General features: G+C 34.7%; 2 protein-coding genes across 3 annotated transcripts; both read left to right on the top strand.

The window, feature by feature from the left end:
• The first annotated feature begins 2,285 nt into the window (after positions 1 to 2,285).
• Positions 2,286 to 4,462, top strand: LOC120253005. The gene is made up of 2 exons (XM_039261241.1): positions 2,286 to 3,324; positions 4,141 to 4,462. Exons 1-2 carry the CDS (start codon positions 2,441 to 2,443, stop codon positions 4,199 to 4,201), a joined length of 945 nt encoding a protein of 314 aa, XP_039117175.1. The 5' UTR covers positions 2,286 to 2,440; the 3' UTR covers positions 4,202 to 4,462.
• Positions 4,463 to 9,802: 5,340 nt separating this feature from the next.
• Positions 9,803 to 15,037, top strand: LOC120252952 (TOM1-like protein 3). 2 transcript variants are annotated; one of them, XM_039261160.1, is made up of 10 exons: positions 9,803 to 9,987; positions 10,119 to 10,235; positions 11,697 to 11,775; positions 12,251 to 12,349; positions 12,445 to 12,558; positions 12,647 to 12,801; positions 13,291 to 13,372; positions 13,447 to 13,532; positions 13,603 to 13,788; positions 14,137 to 15,037. In XM_039261160.1, the coding sequence occupies exons 2-10, from the start codon at positions 10,126 to 10,128 to the stop codon at positions 14,792 to 14,794; spliced, it is 1,569 nt and encodes a 522-aa protein (XP_039117094.1). In that variant the 5' UTR covers positions 9,803 to 9,987; positions 10,119 to 10,125; the 3' UTR covers positions 14,795 to 15,037. The 2 variants fall into 2 exon arrangements, with proteins under 2 accessions (XP_039117094.1, XP_039117095.1); XM_039261161.1 differs by having other exon boundaries at positions 10,108 to 10,235.
• Positions 15,038 to 15,240: the final 203 nt, after the last annotated feature.

The following is a 15,240-nucleotide window of genomic DNA, read 5'->3' as shown; positions in this document are numbered from 1 at the left end:
TCCTGTCTGAGATTCACAAAGAAACGTCCGAATATCTGCTTATTATAAGTTTTTAAATACTTTATATAGATCATTAATTTCGTCAGCCACATATGAATTAAATTATTATCAAAGAGAAAAAAATCTGGTTTTCTCTCTCTCTATATATACTTCAAATATTTATGAACTTGATGTAAACATTCAGTTTTGCTTTTGAGCTACACAAAAATATTCCCTTTAGGCTTTAGCTAATCCCTACATCTTATATTATTGATTTAGATAAACATAAATCAAACATTAAAAAAAAACTATTAAACGGATGAACTGTAGTACTATCAGTAGAATGAAAAGAAAAATTTTCATACAGTTCATAACTAGAATTATTTTTTTGAGGTCAGAAATAAAAATAAACATTGAAATATCACTCACTCATACATGATTATAAAAAACATAAAATAAATTAAATGTATAAAAGGTGGAAAGTGAAAGCGAACACTTAAAGCATGAAAACCGTGCATGTCACATTGGGCTTGCCGGAGAATTTAGACTTAGGTCGGCACTTTCTTTTTCATCTTTGGTTTTGACGTGAGCTCAAACCTCACACTTTATTTGATTATTTCCCTTTCAACAAACTTAATTCTTTTTTTTTTTTTTCTAAAACAAATCCCCATAATGATCTTACTATTGTAAATTGTAATATAAAATTTATGGCGCACTTCTTGTCCTTTGCTAAATTCAATCTAAACCTTAAATTTTTTAACAGATAACCAAAAGATCCAACAAAACACAAAGCAATAGTTATTGTCTATTCATCATTTATTTCAATTTAAACCTGATGTCCAACCACAAAGAAACTCATAATTAAACGCCAGCAATCCTGTGGACCTTGTTCTACAACCGTTCATTTATTTCAGAATAGTTTAAAATTTGAGATTTTATTTAAATTTATTTCATCCCCATCCCATTATACATTTATTCCAATTTCATATCTAAAATATAATAAAATCTCACCGAATGTTATTTGGATTATTATTCATTTTTTTAAATCTCAATAACAATGTTTTTCTTCCCGAAATCAATATAAATATCATTAAATAGATAAAAAAATTAATTTATAAAATAAAAACTTCTAATGCAAAAATAAAACACGTCTATAGAGATGACACTTAATTGCAGATAAATCATGTAATAACATCTCTAATCTTATTCTACCAAATATATATATATATATATTTAAAAATAAGTAGATAAACCATATTTTTATTTCAACATAAAAAAATACATGTTATTTGACAGAATTTATAAAACAGTGAAGGTTATCAAACACAGCACAAATCCAATACAAATTTTCATCTCTAACTAGTCATTAAACTGACAAGTAAGTTTTCAAAATCCCAAGAATATCAAAGTCCTAATTTTCTTCTCTTAATATTTTGAAGAATAACCCCATTTGATTTCTTTACCCCAGAACCCTTCTTATGCTCCATTGAATCATTCCAAGTCGGAGTCAAGTCTAAATCATGCCACACGTGTGACCTCACCTCACCATTCTTTGCTTGCCCTCAAAGTCATTAAGGCCCATAACCTTCTAGATCACAACATCAACCCCAACAAACAAATCCCTTTATCTTATCACATTTCCACACTAGTAATTATAAAACTAATACACCGATCTAAGAGCTCGCCCACCACTAAACAACTGTCACGTATACATAAAGAACAATAAAGTTCTTTTACCTATATACCCTCACAAATTCACAATAAGCTAAAATTACTGCCATAATCATAGAATCAGGACTATATCATCATTAAATTATTTTAATTAGTTATATAAATATAAATTTATTTTATAACAGGCTATAACTCTGAAATATAAACGAAAGATCAATTCAAGCCATTAATTACACATGAAATTTAAGTAATCCATTTTGACATAAAATAATGATGGGTCACTCATGGTTTCAACTTTTAAGCCTAAACAATCATGCAAAAATCTAAAAATCCATAACTGTATAGGCTACAAATGAAAAGTTAACTATTTATAGCTACACATATAAAAACATTTTACCAAATTTTATCTATTATTAATAAATAGTAAAAAAAAAACTCAATCATCATAACCAAAAAGTATAGGAGAACATATGTGTAATTTGGCAATTTCCAAAGGGTATACAGGTAACAAGAAAAATCTAAGAGGAAAAACAGGATGCAGATCCAAAGTAATAAGAAAAAACAAATAAGTACTTACGTGAGAGTCCATCTAGAAGGCCTTGACAATTGGGCACACCCCCACCCTCAGACCTGCCCCACAAACAATCAAAGTTGTATGCTTAGAGTGGGAAGCAGACAACTAAAATACCACGGCATTTTAAAAAGGAATTGTAGACCATTGAACATGTTTGTTCTCATCTTACCACTCCTTTCTTAAACACCATTACCAACCCCAAGTCTTCTTGTCACCATGATGATGCCTCGGCAGAGAGGAGAAAACTCCGATGACAATCAGTTCAGCTTCTCCGGGCCAATGGCAACAAGGGGCTCTGATGAGTTTGAGACATGGGCAGAGAGAATAAAGAGTGATTATGGTTATTTTGGAAAATCAGCGAAGATGAAGCAGGTTGGTGCATGGGCTAAGAGAAATCATGTAAACCCGGATGAAGGAGAGTTTGCATGGATGGCTAAAGAAGATGATGAAGATGTTCCATCTCCTACTTTGTGGGAAAAGGAAGGAGGATCCCCTGCTTCTAAATCTGGTGAGGCTTATCCAATACTAGGACATAGTATCAGGTCTCAAATGATGGCTAGATATAGGAAGGAGATGATAGATTTGGTGAGAGATGCGCCGGAGAATGCATATGAATTGTCACTGAGAGATATAGTTGAGATTCCTAGGCCAGTGAAGAGTGCTGAATTGGAGGAGAAGAAGGGGGAGAAGGAGAAGGAGAAGGAGAAGGAGATGGAGACAAAGAAGGAGACTAAGAAGAAGGGGGGAAGAAGGATGGCAAGGAGTGAGAGTTTAGACACTGGTTTGCTTTTGAAGATGTTTGTTCCTGCAACTATGGGAAGGAGGAAGAGCTTTGGAGTTAATGGTACCTGTTCAAAGGTATCACCAAAGCCGGTGATAGCTGATGCCGAGAAGGGTGGAGGACCAGAGAAGGGTCCAGACAGTGAATGGTGGAAGAAAACGGAAATCAATGAATCAAGCGGAAGTAGTAGCAGTGGTAGCAGCGGCAGCGGCAGGGGCAGGGGCAGCAGCAGCAGTGGTCGCAGTGGTAGCACTGGCAGTAACAACAGCAGCGGCAACAGAAACATTAACAACACCAAAAACAGCAATACTGGTAGAAGGTATGCTCTCTGAAATGAAATATTTGAGTTCAGTATGTGATGATATGGAGTAGATTCAACACGATGCTCAAGAGTACATAGGTTTTGCAGTAGATTTTAGAGAAAATATCAAATAGATTCAAAAGAATGATCAAGAGTATCAAACTATTAAAAATTTAAAAGGTCAATAGCTTTTGCAGTAGATCTTACATAACATATGATACAGATTCAACACGATGATCTAGAGTATCACGCTATAATGAATTTGAAAGGTGCATAACTTTTGCAGTAGATCTTAGGGAAACATTTCATTAAACTTCTTTTTCAATTCATCTCTATGGGTGCGTTTGGATTGAGAAAAATTGATATAAAGAGGGAGAAACAACAAGCGAATTGTTTCTCCTGTGTTTGGTTGAATGAAGAAAATGATCTTGACAGAGAGATGGAAGAACAGTTTCCATTCTTCTCTTGTCCTCTGTTTTCTCATAATCCAAACACAGTCACCGTGTTCCTATTACTATCTAGATCTGTGGAGATTAAGATCTGTTACCCACTTCAAAAATCGAAACTAGATCAAAGATAATTAGGCTAAATTAACACCAAACTAGAATATATTGTCATTCCAGTGCAATTCCGTAAAACAAAGAATTGCACTGAAAGATTTAATAAAGCTGCCTAGTTAAATATTTAACAGGAGTATGTAGAAAGACACAGCAAGTAATGGATGCATAAAGCAACAAATAACTTGATGGTTTGCATATTAAATAATTTATAATAAATCCAAACTGATAAACCAATCAACACTAATTGCTAAACCATGTGTCTTCATTGTTGCAGGAAAAAAAATGGGTGTTTACCATTCCTCCACATTTTCAAAAGTAAAAACAGGAGAACATAAGAGGTGGCTTTGAAGAAGGGGAACCATGTGAAATTTCTTGTGAAAACCCTTGTTTTTAGTTCTGGGAGTAGTTGATTCTATGATCAGAATCTGGTTGCCAAACAGAGACACTGTGGCGTGGCATGTAAATTTTTTCCTCAATTCTAAAACAATGCATTATGTTTTTAGGCCAAAATGCTCGAGTATGCACTCTTTATATCAAAATAGTGTGCAATATGTAACTAGATGCTCGGAATAATATGCTTCAAGCCAATTATGTTACCTAAGGTCCATGCAGATTCCAGCCTACGTACAAATGCTTGCAGAGAACATTTGATGTGTGTTTCAAGCTATATACTGTCCTTGTCCTGATTTGGCCAAAGACAAAGTAGAGAACTATTTTCCTTGCGGTGCTCATGGTGACTAAAGATGAAAGGTTGTGAAAGTGTGCAGTTTATAGTCTCAAATCAAAGGATATAGTGAGTAAATATGAACAAATTGTGTAAGTTAGAACACAAAAACCCATGTAGGTCAAATATAATCCCAGGTCACTGAATTGTAACGCACTGGAACATGCACTGTAATGATGACCAGGCTTGATTAAAAAAACTAATAAAATGATAGCCCATATCTTCGTTAAAATTGCATAAAGGAGCTAAAAGAAGCAGATTCAATCACAGCAAGGTTATTATAAAAGCTACTTGCCAGGTTTGACAAGAAGAAGTGAATTCCTTGATTTTGAAACTCTTATGGTTGTAACAACATCCGTACTCAAACATGAGGTTAGATGTAATAAATGAAAATACAACCACCAAGAGTATTATACTTGAAATTTCAGATCCCAATCTATCAGGACTTACAAGTTATGACATGACTATGAGAGTGGGAGAGGACCAAATATCTGAAGAAAGAAAAAACTAATATGAGAAATCATCAAAATCTCCATGACTTTCAAAGTGCATCCAGACCACTTGTTATAAGCTCAAACTAAACTAGCGTTACCTGTCTATATGCCAAGTATGGTCTTCGTTGATATGAGATTGTCCTTGTTATAAGCTCATACCAAACTATACGCCAAGTATGAAGAAGAAGAAGTATGTTCTTTGTCAATTTGAGTCTGGCCTTGTCAAAAGCTCAAACCCAAATAAGTATTATCTGAGAACCAAATATCTGAAGAAAGAAAAAACTCATATGAGAAATCATCAAAATCTCCATGACTTTCAACGTGCATCCAGGCCACTTGTTATAAGCTCAAACCAAACTAGTGTTACCTGTCTATATGCCAAGTATGGTCTTCGTTGATATGAGATTGTCCTTGTTATAAGATCATACCAAACTATATGCCAAGTATGAAGAAGAAGAAGAAGTATGGTCTTCGTCGATTTGAGTTTGGCCTTGTCATAAGCTAAAAACCAAAGAAAAAGAAGAAAAGAACGAAGAAACGTTCAAGCATGTTTATATCTGTATATGAGATGGACTCTACGATCAAACAGAAGATGAAAAGAAAAGATGAACAGAATTAAAATTTCAAGAAACATGGCTTGTCAGGCCTTTCCATTTACAACTTTGCCTTAAGGTATGTTGCTGTCTGGTTACTGAAATCCACCATCAGAAATGAAGTGAATGACCACATCCAGAAATCATGGAGAGTTCGAGATTGGGGTTTCATGCATATTTTCTCTTGTTTCTGATGTCTATTTTTTCTGATAACTTGAAAGTTGCACATAAACTTTAGAATCAACTACAACTATTTTAGTAACAATGCATTTGTGAAACAAAAAAAAAGGAGATACTCTAAAATCGCTATTATCATGAAGAAAAAACCTAACATTTCTTACTTTAAAAAAAAAAGAAGAAAATTCCTGAAAATTGGAAAATCCCTCAACTGTTATGCAGGTGTTATGCAGGTCGCAGAAACAATGTGCAGTATACAAGGGTCATCCATGGATTGAGAATAATTGTTAAGATGAACCATAGGCATTAATAAAGTAGTTCAAAAGAAAAATGAGAAATAGAGGGAAATAAAACTTAACATTCAGGGAGCTTAACAGATTTGGAAGTAAAAGAAAATGATATGGATAAAATCTGAAAATATCACAAAACTTATAATTGACATTTATCCATCATACAAATTGTTTATAACACAAACTTTAGAAAAACAGAAAAGAAGTGCTAAGACTGAACTTAGAATTTAGTTGTCATTTTTATCAACTGAACACAAGCAAACAAGCATTCTCTTTTGAGCTCACAACAGCCATGAATTAGATTTAAATAATAATTATCAAATTTGAGCGGAAGTTTCACACAAATCTGGGTGACATTCTAACTTAATCCTGTACAACAAATTACTACTGGCTAATTGGATGAAATCTAGAATTCCTTATGGGATATACAATCACATAAATGAAACTAAATCAAAATAAAAATTGATCAACAAAACAACAAACCGCATTATGATTCAAAACAATGCTGCTTTATCACCTCAATGGAACTGCTATATAATCTACTGTAAAAAAATGAAAAACCCTTCATCTGATCATGAGGAAACCAATTGATGCATTAGTTACCATTCCAAACAATTCAATACTGAATGCACGTCTTATCATCAGTTAAAATTCATAGAGAAAGAGAGCATGGGATCACCGTGTCCTCGATCTAGGTGCGCGAGTGGGCGACAAATAGTGACGACCGGAGCGCCAGTAATCATCGGCTTCTCCTCCATGAACTCCGCCACGAAACCCTAGAACGTATCCATCAATGCCGGCATGAGAACAGTCGCTTATCAGTGCACAATCCTAGAGAAAAAAACACAATAGAAATCAAAGAGAACGAGAAACCACCATATCCTCGATCTGGATGAGCGAATGGACGTCAACCGGTGATGGCCGGAGCTCCGGCGATCATCGGCTTCGTCTCCTTCAACTCCGCTTCGAAACCCTCGATACCATCGCTCCCACACTGCCGCCATAAGAAAGCTCGGGACATTGGGAGGGAAACAAGGGATGGGGCCCAGCTGAGGATTGGACACGTGGCTTCATCTGGATCGACGATCGAGGATCATAGTCTTCAGATCTTAAAGGATGAGCATGTGTAGCTTCAGCCGATGGATTAGTATCGGACGGTGTGGGTGTGACAGTGAATAGTTTAAATTTGTTTTATTTAAAAAAATAGAGATAATATTGGTCATAATTTGTATAATTAGTTTGATACGAATAATTTAGGTTTTTTTAAAATATCTGTATTTCTATTATAAAAATATTAATTTTATATAAAACTGAAGGTTTTCTTATGTACAGTAAAAAATTCATTGTAGAAATATATAATAACTGATATTTTTAAAGATACAATTAAAACACAACAATAATCACATGAAATCCAATTTTATCACTTGCTATATATATATATATATATGAGAAATCACTAGTAGTTAAATATAACTTACCATAAAGTGTCCAATAAAGTATGGTCTTAAAATCTTACTCTCAAAATATTATTTATCAGTAATGTTCACGTCCTCTGCGTTATGGCCCAATATTAATATATCAGTAATGTTCATTAATTCTGGTATGAGTTTTTTTTAAAAAAAAAAACAATGTTTCTTCTGTTAAAAAACAATGTTTCTTCCTCTTTAGAATTGCATAACGACATGATTTATTATTGTGCCGGTTGTGTTTCTTGGATATCATCACGTGACTTCTTTTCATTCCCCCTGCATGTTGCTTGTCCTATATTAATAAATCTCTATAAGGTTTGTAAATTATCGTAACTAATGTACTACATCTTTGAGATATGGGTTTGTCCCTCTTTTTAAAAAAAACAAAACAAAACTAATGACCACACCACCTCCTATAAATTTTTATTCTCAATAAACAATTATTTTATAATTTAATGATCTATATATCATAAAAAAATGAAATATTCCCCTGGCATGTTCAGATTGAGAATGAGGAAATTTCTGAATTAAACGGTTAGCAACTTAATTAAATAAGCATTTCTCACATATGATCTCTATCACATTCTTATGTTGAATTTTTTCTTTCAATTGGAACACTTCCAATCTCCATAGTTTATTCACATTCCATGCTTTGGAAATCATTGCATGGTCTCCATTTGTGCACATTATGGTGTTCAACACAACCACCATTCCAACGCGCTTTAAATCAGACTCTTCCTTCCATGAGAATGTCTTGAAAATCAATGTATTATATCTAGTTCAATTCAACTTCAAATTAGAATTAGAAGTTAAGTTTTTTCTTTTAACATTTTTGACCCAATATTTTGTAATAAATAGGGGTGGAATACTAGTCTCATTAGAGCATAGAACTCTTCTAGTTGAAGTTTTTATTTTTTTATTTTTTTTTATTTTTATATATTTATTTGAGTGATCAAAGTTTTTAGTATTACGTAGAGTAACTTTTGTTAATAATTAAAACTAGTTTTTATTTTTGGCGGTGGATGTATTAATATTATGATTTTTTTTTGTGTAACATAAATGACATGATTCAGTATTTTTCTTTGTACATGGAATAAATAGTTTATTTTAGATAAAAGAGTGTTATTTCTAAATAAAAACATATCACGTGTAAATAATTTTTATTACAAATAAATAAATAAAAATATTAAATACAATTCTACATTGGTATCATTTTCATTTGTAAGTTTAATTAAAAAACTAATGAATCACCATTTTTTTTTATTTCCAATGCTTTTATATATAATATGCGGTGTACGTAGAACACTAGTAAATTAAAAAAAAAAGAGAGAAGAAGAAGGAGGGACGGAAAGAAGCCATTATAGAGAGAAAATGAAACATGATAATAAATCATGATAATAAATAATGCACAAGTCATTGTATTGGATAAACAAGTGAGGTGAAAAGATGTCAGGGTATTTTATTATTTTGAGGGTTACAATTGAGTTTGAACAGTTTGGATCCAATGAGCATAATTCATACATGGTGAACCTTGTTCATCCTTTTTTTTTACAATTTATAAAATTACTATTTATTGACTACGGTTCATTGTATTTTATTATTCATATAAATTACTATACATCTCACAGTATATCTGTTAAAATTGAAATGGATAACAATTTGCAAGTATTCATAGATAAAAAATGTTCTAACATTTGCATATGACTCACATATATACATATATATGTGTGTGTGCAGAAGATGGATTATCTGAGTACTTTCATAGATTTTAAATTTACGAACATTACTATCAATCTAATGGTTATGCACTGTATTTAATCTAATAGTTAAAAAAAAATGAGAACTGAAACACCCTAATTAATACTGTACACAACTATGGATATTTCACGAACGCAGTTGACATAAAATCATATATGCATATATACCGGATCACTTATTTGAAAGTTGAGGCCCATTCAAAGAAAATTTTTGAAAAGTAAAAACAAAAAAATAAAGCGAATTCCAAAATCAACTCTACATGTTTTTACTGGGACTTTTTTGGAAAAATCATCAGACATAACATGAAATACAATTTTCACATTTTCTAAGGGTTTAATAAGCAAAAGTTTAAAGCTTTATTATGACACGTTTTTAGTCTACACCGAGAACGGTCGAACAAATCCAAACAAAGTCTTCGCCCACCATCTTTTATAGTCGGCGCTCGGTATATCCATTTTCCCCCAATTTCTCTTTCCTTTCCTACCAACTCTCTGCCCTAGTTCCCAAATCTCGCTCTTCGATCTCCTTCCCTTCTCCTTCTTCTTCTCATCCGTGGTTTTGGTGGAGATCTCTCTTCGTTCTGCTAGATTCTCTGTTTCCAGAGTTCACGATCTAGGTATGTGTGTGTTTTTTTGGGGGTTTTGATGATTGTGAGAGTTTGTTTGGATTTAAGGTTTTGGAGTTTTATTTTTTTCAAGAATTGGGATTGAATCGGGTTTGATTATCTGATTTGAAGTTTTTGAACAGGTGAATCATGGCCAACGCCGCGGTGGCGTGTGCGGAGAGAGCGACGAATGATATGCTGATCGGTCCGGATTGGGCGATAAACATAGAGCTTTGTGATATTCTGAATATGGATCCTGGGTAGAATTTTGTCTTGAATTCTTGTTTTGATTTGTGGATCTTGTTGGGTTGATGCTTTAGCTGATAGATTTAGGTGGGTTTCTTGATATCGTCTGATTTTAGTAGTTTTTGCAGCTGTGCGAGAATGTGGCTCCGGGGTGGAGTGGTTTAGGAAGTGATTAATGGGAAAATGCTGGTGTTGGTGTGTTTGATTCATGACCAAGAAAAAGAAATTTGTGTTTAATCTGAAATAACTGTGTTAATTGCAAAATATATTGAGCTAGAGTGATAGTCTGTGACTCTCAGAAGTAATCTGATTGAAATGTTAACATAGTTTCTAGTACAAAATGCATTCTTTATGCTGAAGGTCCTGTATTCTTTTAGTGGTTCCTGTTACTTAGCGGTCTGATGGCAGCAAATTTTAGGTTTTGCTATAATTCTCTGTCAATTGGTGCACATTGTTCTCCCTGTTGTGTTAATCTTTTATCACTGGATGTCGATTCGTGTGGACTTTGTCGACGCTATGGATCTTATGTCGTTTAGTGAACACTGGATTACGTGTTTTTTTTTTTAATCTGCTTATCATTTGGAAACTTACTGTTGACAGATTTTGTCGATGGTATGGGTCAAATTCAAATGTCGTTTGGTGAACACTGAGATCACTTAGTTCTTTTCATCTGCTTATTACTTGATCTGGCTTTTTGCGGATTTTGTCGATGTTATGGCCCAATGTCGTTTAGTGAACAGTGATATCCCTTATTTCTTTTCATCTTCTTGTTACTTAAACTGACTGCATGCAGCTTTTGTCAATGTTATGGGTCCAATGTTGTTTAGCGAACACTGATCCTATAGCTCTTTTCATCTGCTTATTGCTGGCTGGATGTGGATTTTGTCGATGTTATGGTCTTATGTCGTTTAGTTGGTCTTGGTATTCTTACTTTCTTAGTAATTGTTCTTTGTTCTCATGTAGAACACTTCTCTTCTCATGTGGATTTTGTCGATGTTATGATCTTATGTCGTTTAGTTGGTCTTGGTATTCTTAGTAGCTGTTCTTTGTTCTCATGTAGAACACTTATCTTCTCATGTGGATTTTGTCAATGTTATGGTCTTATGTCGTTTAGTTTTGCCCTGTTTGGCGCAGAACCAGTCACTTTTATGCTCGACGAGACAGGAAATTAGAGTTAATGCTGTGATGTCTCATTTACTTTGGGCTTTGTGTGCTGTATTTTTCAAATGTGCTTCCTTTATATTTCCATGTGATTTTAATTCACAATTATTAACAAATCATGAATGGAGTTAATTATTCCAGCAAGAATGATTTGCTACATTGTTCATCCTGTGTGAGAATTTTCTAAATACCCAGCTTCTTTTCTTTCTTTCTTTTTTATTTCAGACTGACACTGCTTAACAGAGCCAATTTCTTTCCTTGGATATCACTGTCTCCTATCATACTAGTATTTAATTCTGATTTTTGCTGATCAGGCAAACAAAGGATGTGATGAAGGTGCTTAAGAAGCGCCTTGGAACTAAAAATCCCAAAATACAGCTTCTTACTCTTTTTGTAAGTATATAATTTTTCCCCCTTTTGACTGTAATTCATAGATGGTATCTATCAGTAGCAAAGAATAATTCCTTAGTTGAAGCTAGCATGGGGGCTGCTTGTTTTAACAAGTTTTTTGAGGCCTTTATTTAACAAATTGCATTGGGACTTTTCCGGAATCCATACATCTATAAATTCTGTGGTTGAGCAAGGATCTTGTAGCAGGGTTGTGCATTGGCAAATACTTTGCCAATGATTGATTTGATATACGACTGCCGCCTTTTCATTTCACCATGTTCCATAATTTAATTGTGACTTGTGTTTATGTTTTACATGATGAAAAAGAGAAGGGCTTATGTTTTTATCTAATGGAACATCATGATCTTTTTTAACGCATAGAATGTTATAAAAGTTTTTGAGGGTCTTCTTCATCCTGTGTTGAAATTCCAGAACTTCCTTCATAGTGAGTTAATTGACCTGAAAATTGCCAATCCAGGTCTTAGAGACGTTAAGCAAAAATTGTGGAGACCATTTGCACCAGCAAATTGTTGAACGTGATGTTTTACATGAAATGGTTAAAGTAGTGAAGAAAAAGGTTTGCTTTGCTTCTCTTGGTTTACTTTATTAATTCTGTCTTACATATTGATATTGGGTTCTAGCACCTTATCCTGGCTTAACTTTCTTTTGCAGCCGGATCTAAATGTGAGAGAGAAGATATTGATTCTCATAGACACTTGGCAAGAAGCTTTTGGAGGAGCTGGAGGGAGATATCCCCAGTACCATGCTGCATATCGTGAACTAAGGGTATAAATATTTTCCTTGTTGTGCTGAACTATTTTTAAATTTTTTCTTGTTAACATTGAATGAAAGTTTTCATTTATTTTACTGTCAGGCTGCTGGAGTAGAATTTCCACCTCGTGCAGAAAATACTTCACCATTATTTACTCCACCCCAAACTCATCCTATTACATATCCAGCTGACAACACTTCAACATACCATGATGCTGCCCTAGAAGCTTCGCTGCAATCTGATGTTTCTACTCTTAGGTATCTTTTTTACCAAAGCCAATACATTATAACCTCATAGGAGGCTTCATGCCTGCATGCTACCTGAGCCTGGAGATATCTTTGGTCTTTTTTGTTTGTATTAGAACTAAGATATGATATATATTGTCCAATTAATTTTGCTTTTAGTTCTAAAAGTAATGTTTTCAGGTGTACTATCTAACTACTTTTTTTATTGGTTTCTAAGTTAACTATCCATTCACTTTCCTTCATGCAACTATGCAAGCCAGTTAAAACTCGTCTATCGAGTGTCTGTTATAGATAGTTGAAGAAATAGATTTTTTTATTCCTTTAAATTAGTTGAACATATGATCACCTCACATAGTCACATGGCTTGGTGAACGTTTTTCTTCATCTTTAGTTGATAATGATATTAGTATTCATGTTCTGAGTATTATTTGTTAAAAGAAAATAAATTTTTCATTACTTTGTTAGGGTAGAAGTTGATTGAACTCTATTGTTCTATGGCAGTGTGAATGAGATCCAAAATGCTCGAGGAATAGTTGATGTCTTGACAGAGATGCTCAGTGCTCTAGATCCTAACAATGCAGAGGTAAATCATAGACAATCCTGCACCATTGAATTCAAATTGGGTTTTAATATTTTATTGATGCTTTGTATGCACAGGGTGTGAAGCAAGAAATTATTGTTGACCTAGTTGAGCAGTGTCGCACATATCAAAAACAAGTCATGCATCTTGTGAACAATACAGGGTATGAATGCACATTCATTTTCAGTATATTTTAAAATTATGCTGACATCTCTTTTCCTTGGTTGGGACAGAGACGAGGGGCTGTTGTTTCAGGCTCTGGCACTGAATGATGATTTGCAGCGTGTGCTTGAGCGTCATGATGAACTAGCGAAGGGATCTTCTGCCATAGGATCTGCACCAGTTTCAGCTGCACCTCTTGTTAATGTGAGCCATGAAGAAGATGAATTGGAAGATGACTTTTCTCAGCTATCCCGCAGGTCATGATTTATAAGTTTTTTCTTGATCAAATTAAGCTTTACTTCATTCTCTTTATGATTTTTCCATGCTTGAGCTTTTAAAAACATTAAATGCATAGCCACAGTTTCTTTGATGCTTCTTTAGGTTGTGTGACAGCATTTTTATGGATCTATCTTTTGCCTTACAGATTCATATATGTCTAAAGTAAGAGTTATTGTGTGGCAGTATTTCCTCTCTCAAGTTGTTGTCGTTGTTGTTGGTGTTTGTGTTGGGGTGGTGTGCGTGCGCATGTTTTTATTAATTTTTATTTTTATGAATGTATATTGTTACTATTGGTTCTCACTTTCGTAAGGGATGCTATATTACAGGACAAGAGACAGTTCATCAGGGTTGACTAGGAAGTCTTCGGTACCCAGCACTGAGCAGAAACCTATCAGCCCTCTCCTGCCTCCTCCTCCATCATCAAAGAAGCCTATCAGCATCGACGCAGGCCCTGTGGATTATCTCAGTGGCGATGCCTACGGATCAGAAAAACCCACAGAAAAGCACGCTGAGCCACCTCCTCCACCGGCTTTATCCATGGCATCTCCGCCGCCCCCTTCCAGCTCCCCATCACTGTACCCAACCCTTCCTCAATTTGATGACGAACCTATTCCAACATCAAAACCAGTTCCAGAACCCATTCCAAAGGCTCCATGGGACACCCAGCCTTCTGGTTCACTGCCACCGCCACCATCAAAGTACAACCAAAGGCAGCAGTTTTTCGAGCAGCAGCAAGCCAGCTCCGGCAGCAACACAAGCTCTCCATACAATGACTTGTTAGCACAGGCCGAGAACCTCGCTCTCTACCAGGAAGACACCGACATCGCCAGGCATCATGTCCCACGTCGTTTGGATGTTCAGGAATCATCATCGACACCAACCAAACAGACCAAACAGGAGGATATGCTGTTTAAGGATCTCGTGGATTTTGCGAAAGCTAAGTCGTCATCTCCAGCCAAGCCTAGTAGCCAGAGAACGCGGTGAGTGTGGATGGTTGTGTTGTCAGTGTGTTAATATAACATTCATGGGGTTGGTTATATGGCTGGCAGACTTGGTTGAAATAAGAGGGTTAACTTCATTGTGGTTTTTTTTTGGTATACCTTTTTCTGATGTTTATCATGTTCAGTTGTTTGTATAGTGATCATTAGTAGAGAATTCTCAGTGTTGTTAGTTTTCAAATTATGTTGGATATATATAAGTACTGTGAGGAGTTATTTTGTTGTTGTTGTTGTTGTTGTTGTTGTTGTTGTTGTTATTTGGTTTATGATGATGGCTCATGGATGGTTCACTTCCACAGCAGGCAAAAGGGGGAGGCATATATAAAATAAATAAAAAATTACCCATATGGCCCTATAGAACACAAGCCATCAGTGTAATATGCACAGACATTCAACTCAAAAAAAATTTTTTTTTTTTAGAAAATTAAATTT

This window comes from Dioscorea cayenensis, chromosome 25, assembly GCF_009730915.1.
Source record: "Dioscorea cayenensis subsp. rotundata cultivar TDr96_F1 chromosome 25, TDr96_F1_v2_PseudoChromosome.rev07_lg8_w22 25.fasta, whole genome shotgun sequence".
Lineage (NCBI taxonomy): Eukaryota > Viridiplantae > Streptophyta > Magnoliopsida > Dioscoreales > Dioscoreaceae > Dioscorea > Dioscorea cayenensis.
Note: the sequence above shows the minus strand (reverse complement) of the source record. Positions and strands in the feature narration are given on the sequence as shown.

Bases quoted from the DNA above. Each gene is read 5' to 3' on its own strand.
- LOC120253005 (XM_039261241.1), top strand. From the start codon at position 2,441: ATGATGATGCCTCGGCAGAGAGGAGAAAACTCCGATGACAATCAGTTC. The intron at 3,325-4,140 runs GTATGCTCTCTG...TCATTGTTGCAG, and splicing joins AACAGCAATACTGGTAGAAG to GAAAAAAAATGGGTGTTTAC.
- LOC120252952 (XM_039261160.1), top strand. From the start codon at position 10,126: ATGGCCAACGCCGCGGTGGCGTGTGCGGAGAGAGCGACGAATGATATG. The intron at 13,533-13,602 runs GTATGAATGCAC...TGGTTGGGACAG, and splicing joins CATCTTGTGAACAATACAGG to AGACGAGGGGCTGTTGTTTC. The intron at 13,789-14,136 runs GTCATGATTTAT...GCTATATTACAG, and splicing joins TTTTCTCAGCTATCCCGCAG to GACAAGAGACAGTTCATCAG.